Source organism: Dendroctonus ponderosae, unplaced genomic scaffold (genome assembly GCF_020466585.1).
Source record: "Dendroctonus ponderosae isolate FM_Combo_2020 unplaced genomic scaffold, Dpon_F_20191213v2 Dpon_F_20191213_2, whole genome shotgun sequence".
Taxonomy (NCBI): Eukaryota; Metazoa; Arthropoda; class Insecta; order Coleoptera; family Curculionidae; genus Dendroctonus; species Dendroctonus ponderosae.
In genome coordinates this window covers 9,399,167-9,415,953 of record NW_026018165.1, presented here as the reverse complement: position 1 = coordinate 9,415,953, position 16,787 = coordinate 9,399,167, and the positions used below count along the sequence as shown (strand labels likewise).

The window sequence follows — 16,787 nt, the reverse complement described above, 5'->3', positions numbered from 1 at the left end:
AGAAATGGAATATTTCAAGTTGCTCAATAATATCGATCCATAAATTTACATTGTGCGTTATTGTTTATATACATACATCGCTCAAAGGTTTCCATTTTTTGAAATCTAATTTTAATGAAATTTTCATTCGTTTCACCGGGCTGAACCTATGGAAGTATATTATTTGAACCTATGGAGTATTTCCCACACTTTTTGTTGTTTCAAAAGTGAATCAGGCGGAGACGATTTATGAGTGTGTGCCTCTCCAGGAAATTAAAGATTAATTTTTGAGTTTTCTTGCTTAAGTTTTTAAATTACTGTTAAACAAATATACGGTGTATGTACTTTGTTTCTCATATTTGATTTCACTTTCGAACCACTCTGTCCTCATTTTAGATCCCTGATTGTGGCTTAAATATAGCCGAAACGTTGGGAAAGTGTTTTTGCTACCTCTTGGAAAAAGCGGAAAAAGCTGTAGTTTAAGAATTATTTTAACGATATGCACTATCAATACCATTGGTCTAAAACTGAGCTCGAGTTTTCCATAACTCCAAATTAAACTATTTGAATAACTAATTTTTGTATAACAATATAGAATCGGACTTCTAGGCCATTTCTGGAAGCTCGTGAGTTTTTCGGGTTTTTATGGTGTCCTAAAATAAAATAGAATTTCTCCCTGATGTTTCGCAAGCACAGCACCATTTTTCTCATCAGTTCAGAATGTAAACTACTCGTGCATGCGAAAAGTTAGGATGAAATTGTTTCACTAAAAACCACCACTTTCAAAATAGATAATTATTTTTAATTGGACAGCTCGGTAGACATAACAAAGTAATTATTGCGTCGCATTCAAGTTGGCAAAATAATATTGAAATATTAATATTTTCACGCTATAATATATTTTATATTATTAAGATTAACTTACTTGCGCATAGTATTTTAAGATTTATATATCCTTGAAAACAGAGAGTCTTCGGGCTAAAATATCTAATAAACTATACGAATAAGTTCCCAGTATATTTATCTAAAACATCATCTTCATAGATAAATACGCTTACCTTATCTACTAGTTGAAATTAAACCGACATTGAAAGGTGGGAACCTGAAAGGTGGAGCACCACAAAAGAACTTGTGGACGTTAAGTGTTTGTGCCTCGCCACAAGCAGAAAAGTTATTTAGATTTCACAGATAAATGCCATTATGACAAGATGGTTTATCAGAAGAAAACATCAAACAGTAATCAATTGCGAGCCGGTATTTTTAAAATAGAAATATTTTGCGGAGTTTTACTTGACATTTTTTTTCAGAAAGGGAACATTTTTCTACCCCAGACCATCATTATAATACAAGGTTTTCTGGTAAGAACTTGCAAAATGTAGCAACAAAATATCAAACAAAACAAATTTCATAACAAAATACATATAAAAGCGTATAATCTTTCAGCACGAAATAACGCAAAACGATCGTGTGTTCCATATAAAGTGCTCGATTTTTCAAACGCCCAAGGAGACCATTATGAAGAAAATACATACCTGGTAGAGGACGATAATTCCAGTGAGCGATTTTCGACTGCAAGCTTGAACAGTTTCCACAATTCGTCGGAGATTTCCCGAAATTCGATCACCGCGAACTACTGTGACCAGCAAATTGAAACAAGATTGCGCAAATTTGAAAAACCAATGGATTTTGATGGGCCTCCATGTCCGAATGATAATCGCAAATGGATCAGGAACGGCAGTCTTGTGTTAATAGTCGGTAAAATCAAAGAGCTTTCTTTTTTATTCGCAGCTACCACGTTGTATTTTAGCTGTAATCGCTTGGTATGTAAATCATGTGCGTGTTCAATTGAACAGGATGCAAATTGATATAGAGTCTGTAAACGTAAGCTGAAAATTTGCCCATTTGAAACATTTTCTTCAAAAATTCTGTCTTAGGGTAGAATAAGCGACATTGTGGACGCAAGACTGGATACGTTGCACCAATTGAGCGAATTTAGCAATTTGGTTAAGGACTTAAAACAGAGCCAAAGTAAACTGAGACAAATTCATTATCATTTATTGATCTAGCTGACGCTGCAATTTTAGGTAACTTCAAGTTTACTATACAAAAAACGATCGAAAATGAGATATCGAAAATGTATAACGACAAGACTGGACGAACGGATTTTGCCTTAGAATCAGCCGGTAATTTACTTTCATTAAAATTTTCATATGCACCCGATCGGATAAAACTGATTATAGGAGGTAGAATTGTGCAATTATCGCCAGGAACCGAAAATTATGCACAACCTAAAAGTTCACTACTAGGAATATCACTTTGTGATGGCATGCATGGACCGCGCGCTATCATACAGGTATTTCTAAATTATATAATTTGCTTCGCAAAAATTGTATTGGGGCTTCAAAAAAGCGTTAGCTCTAGAGTTGCAATTTTCACATTTTTTTAATTGATTATCGTTTTATGGAAAATAAGTTTATGCTTTTTAACTGTGGAAAGAATTTTTATTCTTTAAAGACTCGCTCGCTTTTCTATTGGATTTTGGCAAAATCTACTGAATGCCACTGTCTGACGAACATCTACAAACGCTACACCGCTCACAGTAAGCTTTTTGTTGTTAAGATCAGATACGATACGAAAATTAAATACTGTTTCATAAAACATCTTTGAACTGAATTTTCTATTTATACTCACCGCCTCTAAGCCGCTTCCGAAGTTCCCAGAACATGCTCTAAAAATGTTTCTTCATGCTTTATCAGTTTAACAATTTACTAAATTTCTTCAGACTGGTACGTCCCCTGGAGAGTGCTGGGCGTTTAAAGGATCGAGCGGCGGTGTTATCATAAAACTGTTGGGTTCTATAAGAATTGATGCAGTTAGTTTAGAGCACATTTCCAAAAGTATATCCCCATCTGGAGACTCCACTACGGCACCAAAGGATTTTACAGTTTGGGTAGATTGTGCTTCCTCTGAATTAACCGCATATATTCTACACCAGAAGGACCAATAAGAAAGTAGATTAATTCGAGCGTTTTTAGGGATTGAAATCCGTAGTTGATAGAGGAACTTTGCTGGGTCAATTCTCGTATAAGTTGGACGGCCCGCCAGTTCAAATGTTTAAACTTCATTATCCCATACACGATACATTTGATTTTATCGAGCTGAAAGTACAATCTAATCATGGAAATAACGATTTTACGTGCGTATACAGGTAATATATATAACATTAATATTTAAAATGCAATCTAAATAAGGTTAAAAATTGTAAACTTACAAGAATTTATATTCAAAATGAGTAAAAGAAAGCTAGAAGTCAGATAAAATAGATGCGGGAGTTTTGCTTTTCTTTTTAATCCCAAAAATATTTCTGAAAAAATACATTCTTATTAAAGTATATTAAGTCAAACAAATCGTTGCACACGGGCAATATTAGCCTACGAAAAGGTTGTTTCAAATGTGGCTGTGGCCTTTTTAAATGTTTTTTTAATTTATTATATTTATAATGTATTAATTTAATTTAATTAATGTTTAAGGCTTTTTAATGTTTTATGTTTTTTGCAGATTTAGAGTACATGGCATAATGGAAAATGCAAAGGGAAAGTAAAGTACAGTAATTTTAAAGTACCTATTCTATTTATATTTTATACGATCAGAAAAGTATGTATAATAAATGTTTAACTAGAATTAGCAATGTTTAAATCCGTTGATACCGGGATCAAACCTATCAATATAAAACACACTATTTGGACGGCGAAGACAATCTAAATTAATTTGGTAAATAATCAATTATAACTATATATTATATAGAAAATGTACTCGAAATTATTAATTAATTTGAGGGTTTCGTGTTCAAATGAGCGTGTGCATTAAAAACTAATTTCGGTTAATAGTAGGTTGCAAAGTAATTTATACTTACCCACTCTAGTTCGGTCAACTAAGTTTGCATTTAAACTAACAATTAATCATTTTATAACGTTGATAACCCGGATAATGGTATAATCAAGCATTTAATTTAAACATTAAAATAATAGTGCATTGCATACCTATCCTAATACACATCTATTCCTATTCTTTCTCATTGGATTGATGTGATGTAGATACATTTCATCAAATGAGAGTGCATAGGAAAAGTATATAATATAAAAAAACATACTTTAACTGCTTTAACTACTACTTTACTGCTTCTGAAGCTGAGACACATTTCCTATTAGAAATTCGGCTTTTTATCAGGTTATTTCACCGTGTCAAAAATACCTCTTTGTGTTTTAAATCCTCTAGACTCTCTATTTACAACGTGAATAAATATATTATCAAGCTCTGGTAGAAATATTTGTATGAATTAAGTAACAGATCTTGTACAGTATCGTCTGTTATTACTCCAGGTGCCTGAGTATCGAATGTATCCTTACATTCAAGCGGGCCTCAAAATCATAATGCGAATAGCGATTCATTTGCTCCAGTAACAATTTTCCTTCCTCTCTTGTCTAAAATAAATAAATTCACATTTTGTAGAAGCAATGGTTTTAATGCGTAGGTATACGACGAATATGAAACATAAAACAATTTTCACACATATGTATATTATGCAAAGCTTGACTTTCGGACTGGAAAAATAGTATATTTGCCTTCCTGGGATTCTGCAATTCTTTCATAATAACTGATAATAATTGTTAACGCTAACGATTTCTTGTGCAATTTCATACGTAAAAAATACATTTTCTTGACTTTCGCACCCTTTTTGAGTGTATTTGATAAAGTTGTCATTATAACATATAATTAGAAAGATAATTGCAAGGTCTTCATATTCTATTTTTTGTAGTCTACAAAATATTTATGTATCTTGCAGACAAAATGCAATTTGTCTGCTCAAGTAAACTGCTCAAGAAAATGAATGTTTCTTAACCAAATTCAGCCTAACATTGGAAGTGGATAAATTCTGATTGCTTCGATCGATTCGGTTTTTATTTAAAGCGTCCGTCGTGTAAAGTTCGAAAATACCGAAAAATAAAAAGAGTTGCACTAATTAACGCTTCAAACAGAAATCAAATCCCTCTCAGCAATCAGAATATATTCAGTTCCAAAGTTAGTTGAAACTTATTCGTGTAAGGTCTATTTTGTTGAGTACTTTAATTCAATGTTCAAAACACTGTAATATTATACATTACCTCTTCCGATTGAGTTAAAATGTGTCCGAGCTCGTATTGAGCGAAAGCTGATATGTGAGCATCTTCAGCCGTTGCTAATTCGTTTTTACGCTGAGATAAACAATTCCGAAAGTATATGGCAGACAACTTAAGATCTCCTTTTATGCTATGGCAAGATCCCAATATTAAATTAGCCAATCCTAGTCGGGGTTCATCAGATGGTGAGATCATATTTTTACACTCTATAACATATTTTTTCAATTGTACGAAACCTTTACAGAACCCTTCTATGTTGACCTGTTAAGATCAGATCGACCTTTTCTCGACTGCAACTGGCCAAAGCATTCCATAGATAAAGCATTTCGAACACCAACAACTTGAAATAAAAACTCGTATAGCTTTTCGCTGTTTCCAAGTCTTTCGGACAACAATGGACCCTTCGTCTTAAAAAATCATCCAATTGTCCTGCTCTGGAAGTTCGTGAACTTTTTCGTAGCTCAGCAAATATACTAAAATTGGCAAAATCTTGAACGGCACCTGAAACATTGAATCAAACAATCACTTAGGCAGTGAGATATGTTAATACCTATTTTCCCGATTTTTTTTCAATGATTTGCCCTGGAAATTATGCGCTATAAAAGATTTTAGGTGTCACTTTTGAAGAGTTGCAGTAAATATCAGCATATGCTAGTATTTTTTCTTGATACCGCAACAGAATAAGTTGGCACTTACCGATGCAAATTGCCGCTAAGTATATGTAAAATGACATGGACCATCGGCTAGCGTGTTTCAAACGCACAAAAGTGTTTCTGGCATTTGAATAGTCCAGTTCAATTAGATGGCACCATCCGATTTCGTGTAAGCACAGTATTTTAATTTCCCGGTGATTAGCGTTTTGTTTGGCTTTTTCAAAAGAGTCCAAGGCAGAGGGAATGCTAGACTAAAACAAAGAACGATTACAAATAGCTGGTAACATTAGGAACAATAAAGTGAGTGATCAATCAATAAATGTATATCGAATGTAAAACTCACGTTTAGTCTACTGGTTCGACCAGCAAAAAATAGAAACAGCGCCGAATTTCCAAACTCGTTTTGAGATTCTTTTATTAGTAGCGTGGCAGCGTCCACGCCAGCTTGAACCTTTACCCCATCAATCGCATAAAACGGCCGAACAATTGTATGATACCACAACAAAGCTAAACTAAATCAAAGAAAAACTTGCATTATAAAACATACAATAAAAACTCAAACACCTTGCTAGTGGAGCTCGCATATCCACACCAAGCCTCGCATACATTAAACACGATATCCCATTTTGTCTGTTAGCAGCGAATCCTAAGAAACTAATCAACCGGGTCAATGAAGGTGGTAATAGTGAAACTCCTAGCTGAAAAAGCCCATATCCAAATGAAACAGCTTCCATTAAGCGCATGATTGTTTTCTTATCTATCACTTCTGATTGTCTAAAATGTTCAAAATTGTTTAACACAAATTGAATCAATTGTAATGAAAAGTCTGATGGTTCCACCGTTCACTTACGTGTCATGACCAGGAAATATATCTCTTAAGGACGAAGTTAAATTGGATACGGATAGAGTATTTGAAAGAGTATTTAAATGTAACCGTGTGGAACGTCGGGTTCTTGCCGATAAAGAATTAATGGCTGATGTTGACTTTCTTAAAGATAAACTGTTTGGCCTATTGATATTATTGCTATATATTTTGTGAGAAGTCGATGATCCACCGTCTCTCTCAAAATGAGTCGCGCGAGTTTCGGCAAAATTTAAGGAAGTGGAATGCGAAATTTTGGACTTGGATGAATTGGAATACCCATTGAATTGGGGCTCAGGGAGGTCCCAATCTGCTTCAGATTCATCATCGAATTCGGTGGCAGGTCCATTGAAATCGCAAATCGGTGTCAAAGGAGTTGGAATAGGATCTACAACGCAAAATGGTGTTTCATTTGGAAAAGATGAGAATAGATGAATTTTTACCGGGTAGTTGAAGGGCTCCCACCTTCTCTTTGTAGAGAGTTAAAATATCCTTGTAACTTCGCTGATAAACTTTCCAGGCCTTGCGCAACACCCACCCACCTTTGAAGTAGCCAGACAAGTCTTGTTGCAGAAAAGTAATAATTGCCAAGCAAACCTAAAATTACACAAATTTTCGTATAATTTTATTAACTCCCAAGGCATTTTTGAATACTTGTGAATCAGCTAAGATGATCTGAGTTTCCAACTGATCCGCAAGCGTTTGAGCATTCTCAATGGAAGAACCGAAAACCTTCTGCGATATAGACTTAAACCAGCCGGTTTGAGCAGTGCATCGTTTTTCGACTTCCTTTAAAACTACTATTGCTTTTGAAAGTTTCTCCTCCTCAAAACTCATCAATGCGTCCTAATAAAAAAATACTATATAAAGTATTAAGTACAAAATTACTTGTTTAAAACCATGATGTAGAATAGTAGCAAATTGCAGGTGTGTGAAATTATTAGTTTTTAATTAAACTGTATGGTTGCTTGTTGCACAATAATCTACAAGTTTCTGCAATATTCTTAAGCAGGGACTGTTTTATTGTTTTTATTTTAGTTATTATACAGACGTATAGTTTCAGTATAAAGTTAGTTCAGGCATTTAGGACCATTGAAAATTCATGACTTCATTGAATTCATTGAACCTTTGGTTTTAAAATGATTTAATCAAGCGCCTTGTGAATATATTTATTCACCGTTATAAAGCGTAATGTAGCATAAATATTGGAGACTTTTCAACTGCTTTACTCTCAAAACGTAAAAATAAGTCAAGCAATTTCATTTGGCAGTCAAGGTGTTCATGTTCCCGGAATTTATTGCTACGATGAGATATTTTAGCAGGAATAGGAATAGAGCCCCTTTAACATTATATTTTGTGTTTAATCACCAAAAATATGTAATTTTTTGCTCGTACGAATGTATAAATAAAACCCAGATAGCACAAAATATTACATAAATATTTACTAAATATTTACCAAATATTTATATGTTTGGTAAATATTTCATAGCAAAAGGAAATATTTTTTTAAATATTATAAAAGAAATATTTGTTTTTAATATTTAATTAGCATGAAACAAATAAATTAATAATAATGTTTCTTAGTACATAATACTTTTTGTACCTATATATAATACCATTAACACCTAAAAAGTTACTAATATATTATTTTTAATAAGTGTGAACAAACTTTAGAACATATTATCTCAATTTTCATTAGTCAATTAATGGTAAATATTTCATAGCACAAATAAATATTTTTTAAATATTATAAAAAAACATTAGTTTTTAATATTTAATGTATATCCACAGTATATAGAAAAATTGGTCGAAAATAAATGTTGCGTGCCCGCAGCAGAAAAGTAAGGGTACGTAAAAGTAAATTATCTTTTACTACAAAAACCTGAGACCCTTATTAAATGCTGAATATATGGTGTTTATTAGACCAGATTAACAAAATTTGTCGAAAATAAATAAAAATATCGTGTCTATTTCATATAACGGTATTAGATGATATGAACATTTTTATTTCACATTTCGACTGAAACCTAGGAAGAAAAATTATAATAATCATTACACACACTCAGGAAAATAACTCAAGATTAGGATGATAGGATGGTGGCCGAGGGGTTGGACGTACGGACTACCAACTTGAAAATCAAAAAGGATCATCGCGCTGACAAAAATATTGCACTATTTAAAAAATCGACCTGGCTGAATACCCAAGGGGTTACCACCGCTACCACCATTGAAAAAAAAATCTAATAAAATTGTTAATTAATACTAATGAAACAAATATCTAATATAAATGTCAAATAAATATTTAAAAAACATATTTTTTAAATATCTGATATCAATGTCAAATAACTATTAAAAAATATATATTTCTTAAATATATGATTCAAATGTCAAATAAATACTTAAAAAAATATTTCTTAAATATATAAGAATCTGTCGCGTCAGATCTACAATAAATATTTGAAAAAAAATATTACTGTAAAATTAATGTGCTATCGGGGAGATATTTTAGCAGGAATAGAAATAGAGCCCCTTTAACATTATATTTTGTGTTTAATTACCAAAATATGTTATTTTTTGCTCGTACGAATTTATAAAAGTCTCATAAATATAGTAAGAGCTTATGTATCATTTTGACTAATTTCGAGTTGAACCTCCGTTGATTTTCCTTAATGGTGTTTCTTCAAAATGAGATAAAAGTGATTTTGTACCACTGTTTGCTCATTGATGTTTGCAATTTTTTTTATAAAAAAACAGACCATTCCAGCGTGAATATCGTTGCGCCTTGTTTGTCCAAATTGTCTTATGGAAAATCAGCGATTTTAAAAGAGTAAAATGTAGTAAGTACGTAAGTAAAAGTTCTCTGAGAAATATCGCTAGGAAAGTTTCGCACAAAGGAATTATCTATAAGTTGATCGGATAGGTAACTTAGAACGCAAGATGCAAATAACTGTATTTACTCAAATTTAAAAAGTAGTCTATAAATAACTGGTTGGTAATAACAACTAGAAAATTAATGTTCTAAATTAAGGCCCCAATTAAATTTTTCGTAACTTATTATAGATCTTACCATAAAAACAGTAAAAGAGTAACCAGCATACATAACCAGACTGTTGGGAAATTTGCAAAATAAAGCTTCCGACTCAGCATAGCCATTGTTAATTAATAGATTTATCCCTTGTCTTGCTAAAATCCATTCCGGGCTTTCCTCGTCGCTGGACGTATTTTCTCCTAAAGAGGCTGATTGTGCGGAGCAAGCCATTATTTTAATGCGGCCATTGATAGTTTCGCGGATATATTGGGGTTAATTCATTTGAGCATTTATTTAGTGATTGTAATGAAGATTTTGCCTGCCAGTATGAAAGAACAGCATATTTTATCGAAGAAATGCGAACTAAACAAACATTTTGAGCTTCGCTATTGGAAGAAGAAGGTGTTTGGCAAAAATGCCATATGTAAACGCCACTGTCAACGCGTAAAACGCTTCTTTCCCATCAGTATTGATTTTGTTTTATTGAGTTCAAGGTAAAGCAAAAAGAACCTTGATCAATCAGAAATTGTCCCTAAAAATGTTCTAATTTTAATCATATTTAGTCGCTTACTCACTTATTGAGGCAGCTATTGATTAATGGAAATTTTGCAAAAATTGCATGCTAAGAAATCCGTCAAAGTTTCCCTCTATCAATTTTGAATTTTTGCATGTGGCGCCCTCTCAACTGCCTTGATGCCATAATAAGCAGCTGTTATAAGGTGGCCCAAAAACATTAAGTTCTCAAATACGGACATTGCGAATTGCGATACATTTGAAACAATAATATCTGGCTTTAGCAAAATTTCCTCGGCCATCAGTCGGCAAAAAAATGCTAGGGTTAATTTTCGCAATCAGTAAACGATGAATCCACCAAATCTCCAATTACTTGGCTCACCGATCATAACTCACACGCTAGACGTCATTAAAAAACTGACAAACATATGTTTATCAAAAATGCTAGGTTATGTTTATCTATTGAAAAGTATCCACGTAAATTTAATCAAAATGCCACCAAATCCATGGGCCTATGCCAGATTCAAATCAGCTCATTAGCAGTAGTCGTAAAAGGCGTAAGAGAATCTATAAGCAGCACAACACGTTAATGGAGAATATCCGATCGAATTTACTTAATGAAGATGAAACGGTGCCATCCAGAGACTGGAGGAAGGCCCTTCGATCCCAACCGGCCTTTCGGGTAGTGAATAAAACCATGAGGGGCCAAACGCAGTTTATTACCATCATAGGACTAACCGGGTTATGTGTTTTAATTATTCTCTATATGTATCCAAGGAAAAGTGGAATAAGCCTGAAAAGTACTTTTGTAGATAGTGTCCATTCGTATAATTATACATATCCTCTTTCGAGGCCCCTAAAAACTAGCTCACTGTACACATTTAAAATAGGTAAGTGGTTTTTCAATTTTTCACAGCCCTATAATATGTACGTCTGTTCTTAGGCATTATAAGTGATTTAGACAAAAAGTCGAAAAGTGATAAAGAAGAGACAACATGGTATTCCTACTTGAAAACTGGATTTTTAAGTTTCAACCCCACTAGTCATCATGTGATGGTTACTTGGGATCACTCTGAACCAAAACTGCTCAAGAATAGTTACTCATTAAAAGACAGGGGCATGGAATTATCAGAGTTGGTTGTTTTCGATGGCAGGTTACTAACTTTCGACGATAGAACGGGAATTATATTTGAAATCATCAATGAAGAAAAAGTGGTGCCTTGGATATTGCTCAGTGATGGAGATGGCAAGTCAGTCAACACAGCTATTTAATTGCTTAGCGCTCTTGCAATCATTGTCTTTAGATTTTGATAATTTAAATTGTATTGGCTAATCGAAGATTTCATTTATCTTGCCATTGCCAAGTACATATTTACACTTTGATAATTAGATTAGATTTTAAGCGCAATAAAAAGGCCAAGGCAGAAGATTTTTCCCAATGCATAGGTACATTATCTATTGATTAAAACCTGAGAACGTAATTATCAAAATGTAAAACTAACAAGTATTGATATTAAGTCCAGGTCCAGTGTGTAAGTTCATTTTGGCAATAATTCGATTTCTTTCACATTCAACACCTAATTTACTTGATTTTGGATTTTTTCAATTGTATGCGGTGTAATATGGGTCGGTTACGCAACTATAATTCGAAACTTGCATTGTAAATAATAGAAAATCAAAGCACCTTCATACTATAAGAATGAAACGTTTCCAAGTTTAATGTAAAAATATTATTTGGTACACACAGAACATGATAAACACAATTTTAGATCAGCGAAAGGTTTTAAGTCAGAATGGGCAACAGTAAAGAATCAGATTTTATATATTGGTTCCATGGGAAAGGAATGGACTACAGATGATGGGCAATTTGAGAATCACGATCCCCAGTACATAAAGGCTGTTACAGTTACAGGAGAGGTAATTTAAGTAAACATAGAGTTTTAAAACAATTATTTGAAGAACACGTGTAATTGTATCTCTTAAAAAGGCCGGTCTAAACTAGTTTTTTTCTAATATTTGAAACATTTCGAAGTTGTGTTTCATTAGATTAATAAGAAAGCCTTCAGACAACACTTTTTTGCCAATCCTTCTCAGGTAACTCATATAAATTGGAAGAACGAATACAACCGATTACGCGAATCTATAGGAATTTATTGGCCAGGCTACATGATTCATGAAAGCGGCGTTTGGTCAGATGTTCATCGGCGATGGTTCTTTTTACCGAGAAGATGCAGTAAAGAACAATATAATGACTCGCTAGATGAGAGAAAAGGATGTAATGTTTTACTATCAGCAGATAGTAACATGTATGATGTTACAGTTGTTGAGGTATATTAAAGAAATTTTTTTATTTAGTTATCAATTGATATTAAATAAACATTTTGAAAGAGAAAAAATTAAAACAACAAAAATCTGGCATTAATTTTGAAATTTTTGGAAAATTCAGTTGTGAAAAACACCAACATGACGAACATAATAATTATAAAAAACATTATTATAAATCTACGTAAGACTTATCTTCAAATAAATTGTGTGTTTTTTTAATTTATAGTTAAAAAATATCAACACTAGAGGATTTTCTAGTTTCAAATTTGTGCCCACAACAGAAGATCATATTATCGTTGCGTTGAAAACTGAAGAACTAGAAGGAAAAACTGCAAGTTATATAACGGCTTTTACAATAAAGGGTGAAATTCTATTGGAGGATTCGTACATCTCGGATCTCAAGTATGAGGGTTTTGAGTTTATTTAGCAGATCAGTTTCGGATCAAATCTTGTATTTATTATACTTATTATTTGGCCATTTTCAAATAAGTCTTCATAAGTATATTAAGTCCATATAATGTTTAATATTTGGAAAGATTCAGCTAACCTGAATAGACATACCTATCTACAAATATATTTTAATAGTTTTGATTTTTAAGCATATTACTTTACTCCATACTAAAAACATGAATTTGAAAATTATTTTAAAAAATCTGTAAATATTGTAAAATACAATTACTACAAATACAAAACTGTATATAGTATTATTTTACCTTAAAAAAGTTAACTTAGAAAGCAATTCTACAGTTCATACGTGACTTTGAACAATCCTGGGGTGCATTTTTTTAACAATGTTATATCTAAGTTGTAGATAAGTTCTATATTGTTGAGGCGGATTCATTTTTTGTAATAAAAGACGTGAGGAAATTCTGTCTTTTTTAAAGATAAAAATTTTTGAGCCGAACTCCCGACAAGAAATTTGTAAAAAAATGTTATGTTATTTAATTTCTGTAACTAAGCAAATTTTTTCCTTACCTTTGAGATTTTAGCTTGACTCTAAAATTAAATTTGTTAATTGATTATATTGAGTTTTTATTGACCACTAACAAAATCTATATATCAATTAATAGGATTTGGCACAGAATGACCTATAAAAATTAATTTTTAAATAAATTGATTAGTGTTGGCAATTATAAATTACCAGCCAGTGTCTTTTGGGCTTATTAATTTAATTATTTTATATATCTGTCATAATTTTAGTCCCCAGTTTTATTTCATTTTAATTGAATCTTAAATTTTTTAATAATTTTGTATTTAATTGTTTATTACGGAAGTCTGGCAATGCGCCACGATCTCATTCATAAAGAGGAAGTTTTATTGGCCCGGTTTTTCATCCTAACCTCAATTTTACACATGTTTTTCAGTTGTTTCCAGTATCGTTTGCACATGTTTTTCTGAAGAATTTTTTCAAAATGGTAAAAGTGAAGAGCAAACTAACTCTCCAGAAGGATAAAACTACCAACATGGTTAACGAGTCAAAGAAGCGAAAGAAACCTGAAACAGAGGAATCGCAGAAAAGCCCCAAATTGCAAAAGACAGACCCATCATCAACTGACAAACCGAAAAATGGTTCAAAATTCATGAAATCTGGCAAAAAGGGCGTTCCAACTAATCCCAAAGGGGGCAAAGCCAAAATACTTCCATTTAAAGGAAAAGGTAAAGATGCCCCATTTGAAAAGGTAGAAGATTGGCATAAATATAAACAGGAAAAAAAGGAACTGCGAATGAAGCGAATTAAGGCAAGAACTAAAGACAACTTTGACAAAATACAACAAGCTAAGAAAATGGGAGAAAAACTAAGATTGAAAAATCTCAAGGAAACAGATAGGATTAAAATTATAAACCAACTGCACGACCTTCTTAAAGGGCATTATGCAAAATTTGTTTTGGCTCATGATACTGCCAGAATCGTTCAGTGGTTGCTGAAATATTCTAGTGATATTCTTGTGCATCAAATATCCGAAGTAAGTTCTGAATTATATTTTAGATGATTATTCACAGTAAAAATAGTTTGTAACAAAGTAAAGCTATTTCAAATTTTAGGAACTAATCCCAATTACTGTTGACATGCTACATCTAAAATATGGAATACATTGCGTAGAACGCTTATTAAAGTATGGCAAAGACGATATTAGGACGGCAGTAGTTGATCAACTGAAAGGCCATGCAGTGAAATTGGCTAGTCACACAATCAGCGCTCCAGTGGTTGAAATTGCATTTTCTCAACATGCCACTTCTGTCCAGAAGCAATTTCTTATACAGGAATTTTATGGAGATTTATACAAGAACTCCAAAGATCCAAATGTAAAACACATAAGAGATGTGTATAAAGGAAATGATAGCATGAAGACTGGAACCCTAAACGCTTGCAAGGCCAATATTAAAAGAATCCTCAACAAGTCACTTTTAGATTCAGGAATTGTTCAGACCGTCTTGCATCAGTTTTTAGAAGAATGCTCAGCTGAGGATCGCGCTGATCTAATCTCAGAATTAGCTGCTCACATAGTGGTCATAAGCAATAGTAGAGACGGAAGCAAAGCTGCGATGCAGTGCATATGGCATGGAACCGCAAAAGATAAGAAGGTATAAGGAGGATAACACCTCAATTTTACATTCAAGAATTCCATTTAAAAATTAACTGAAAGTACTCAAAGATGATTTCAATCTTTTTAGGTCATTATGAAGACTCTCAAAGAACATCTACTTGAATTGTCAAAACACGAGTTTGGACACAGGACTATAATTGCACTTCTAGACACAGTAGATGATACAGTTCTGTTGCATAAAATTATTTTATCGGAGATTTTGAAAGGAGCCAAGGATTTGGCTGTTAGTGAGTATGGAAGAAAGGTATGCCAAACAATTACTGCTTTTGCGTTGAACATAATAACTTTGAGGCAATTAATGCAAATGTTGATGTGTAGGTACTGCTCTGGTTAGTTGCCCCAGCAGATTCGAAAATTTTCCACCCGCAATTTATTAAGGAACTGACCGCTGGAAGAGAAGCATCCAACAGCAAAAAACCCGTGGAGACAAGAAGATCCGAAATTCTAGTCTACTCTGCAAATTCTTTACTGAGCTTAGTTATTGAAGACGCAAATTTCTGGTTATCCTCGGGATCCATAGGAGTTGAGATGGTTGCCATTATAAAATCTGGTAAGTAAATGCAGTCATTCAAATTGGAGCCATAAATGGAGTTTCGCATTTATTGCAGGATCGGGAAATGTTCTGGAAGAAGCTCTTAACAGCATAGTAGGAACGATTACAGACATGGATTGGACGGTGAAAGATGGCGAGAAAGATGTGAAGGGAATAGAACATCCGGCTCTTCACATGGTTTTAAAAAAGTTGGCCCAAAATGATAAAACTGCCACCGAGGAAAATAAGTCAACATTTGGCTCTGCTTTAGTGCAAGGGCTAGAGAAACAAACTGTAAGATTGCCTTTTTTTAAGCCAAAATCACAATTTTAAACCGGATTTTTATTTAGCTTAAACGCTGGTTGAAGATCAACAGAGGCAACTTCCTGTTGGTAGCTGTCTGGGAAAACAGCATCAGTGCCGTGCAAAAGCAATTGAAAGTTAAATTGAAACCCCACTTGGAATTCCTGAAGTCGCAAGAAACTGCCGGTGCCAAAATATTACTGAAAAAATTGTAATTTTGTGTTTTTTATAGATACTTCTTTATTAAATAAATACAATTTGACTATGAAATATATTGTTTTATTTCAGCTTTCAATAAAACACCGCTGCAGGCATTCAGTAATAGCTACATTTAATTGACAAACATTGTATAATAGTGAAAAAAAGAGAGTGGCACATTATGTTAACCATAAATACAGAACAAAAATAGCATATTTTATACCTAGGGCGAGAAGTAATCTATTATATACCGAGCACTTTCATATATTGCGTGAGGTACTTAATGGCCTGCTCGACCAAGGTATATATTTTTTACTACTATACCGCATAACTGCGTTAATAGAATTAATCATATTTTGAATTTTTCATTTATGTTTCGCAATATTTGATTGATTGACCGTCAGTTATCAATATCGGTCTCCAGAAAATCGATTAAAGTTCAGTGATTTAGAAGTGGAAATGGATGAAATCTTGTCTGAACATAGACAGGTAGGCAAAATGAAAATAGCCACAAACTTACAAATACCTATTTCATAATTTACCTAGGGACTTATTATTATTATGAACCTAGCGAGAGAAATAAGACTTTTCACTAAGGAAATGGAGTAAAT

General features: G+C 33.0%; 4 protein-coding genes across 7 annotated transcripts; 3 read left to right on the top strand and 1 right to left on the bottom strand.

The window, feature by feature from the left end:
- Nucleotides 1-1,004: 1,004 nt before the first annotated feature.
- On the top strand, nucleotides 1,005-3,595 carry LOC109538941 (SUN domain-containing protein 1). The gene is made up of 10 exons (XM_019906385.2): nucleotides 1,005-1,233; nucleotides 1,287-1,337; nucleotides 1,423-1,734; nucleotides 1,787-1,860; nucleotides 1,914-2,007; nucleotides 2,064-2,162; nucleotides 2,220-2,332; nucleotides 2,762-2,929; nucleotides 3,015-3,187; nucleotides 3,538-3,595. Exons 1-10 carry the CDS (start codon nucleotides 1,188-1,190, stop codon nucleotides 3,578-3,580), a joined length of 1,173 nt encoding a protein of 390 aa, XP_019761944.2. The 5' UTR covers nucleotides 1,005-1,187; the 3' UTR covers nucleotides 3,581-3,595.
- Nucleotides 3,596-4,129: 534 nt separating this feature from the next.
- LOC109538938 (tetratricopeptide repeat protein 39C) lies at nucleotides 4,130-10,364 on the bottom strand. Of its 4 annotated transcripts, XR_007280847.1 has the most exons (11): nucleotides 9,739-10,359; nucleotides 7,326-7,517; nucleotides 7,115-7,268; nucleotides 6,660-7,059; nucleotides 6,374-6,583; nucleotides 6,153-6,321; nucleotides 5,853-6,060; nucleotides 5,418-5,657; nucleotides 5,142-5,362; nucleotides 4,231-4,460; nucleotides 4,130-4,180 (listed from the first exon to the last, which is right to left on the bottom strand). XR_007280847.1 is itself a non-coding variant. In XM_019906380.2 (10 exons), exons 1-10 carry the CDS (start codon nucleotides 9,928-9,930, stop codon nucleotides 4,350-4,352), a joined length of 2,097 nt encoding a protein of 698 aa, XP_019761939.1. In that variant the 5' UTR covers nucleotides 9,931-10,359; the 3' UTR covers nucleotides 4,130-4,349. The 4 variants fall into 4 exon arrangements, 3 of the variants coding, with proteins under 3 accessions (XP_019761939.1, XP_019761940.1, XP_019761941.1); XM_019906380.2 differs by having other exon boundaries at nucleotides 4,130-4,460; XM_019906381.2 differs by having other exon boundaries at nucleotides 4,130-4,460; nucleotides 6,951-7,059; nucleotides 9,739-10,355.
- Nucleotides 10,365-10,615: 251 nt separating this feature from the next.
- On the top strand, nucleotides 10,616-13,557 carry LOC109538940 (apyrase). The gene is made up of 5 exons (XM_019906384.2): nucleotides 10,616-11,102; nucleotides 11,156-11,462; nucleotides 11,982-12,129; nucleotides 12,307-12,540; nucleotides 12,764-13,557. The coding sequence occupies exons 1-5, from the start codon at nucleotides 10,727-10,729 to the stop codon at nucleotides 12,962-12,964; spliced, it is 1,266 nt and encodes a 421-aa protein (XP_019761943.2). The 5' UTR covers nucleotides 10,616-10,726; the 3' UTR covers nucleotides 12,965-13,557.
- Nucleotides 13,558-13,871: 314 nt separating this feature from the next.
- On the top strand, nucleotides 13,872-16,248 carry LOC109538939 (protein penguin). The gene is made up of 6 exons (XM_019906383.2): nucleotides 13,872-14,501; nucleotides 14,581-15,120; nucleotides 15,211-15,387; nucleotides 15,462-15,693; nucleotides 15,752-15,969; nucleotides 16,026-16,248. Exons 1-6 carry the CDS (start codon nucleotides 13,950-13,952, stop codon nucleotides 16,191-16,193), a joined length of 1,887 nt encoding a protein of 628 aa, XP_019761942.1. The 5' UTR covers nucleotides 13,872-13,949; the 3' UTR covers nucleotides 16,194-16,248.
- Nucleotides 16,249-16,787: the final 539 nt, after the last annotated feature.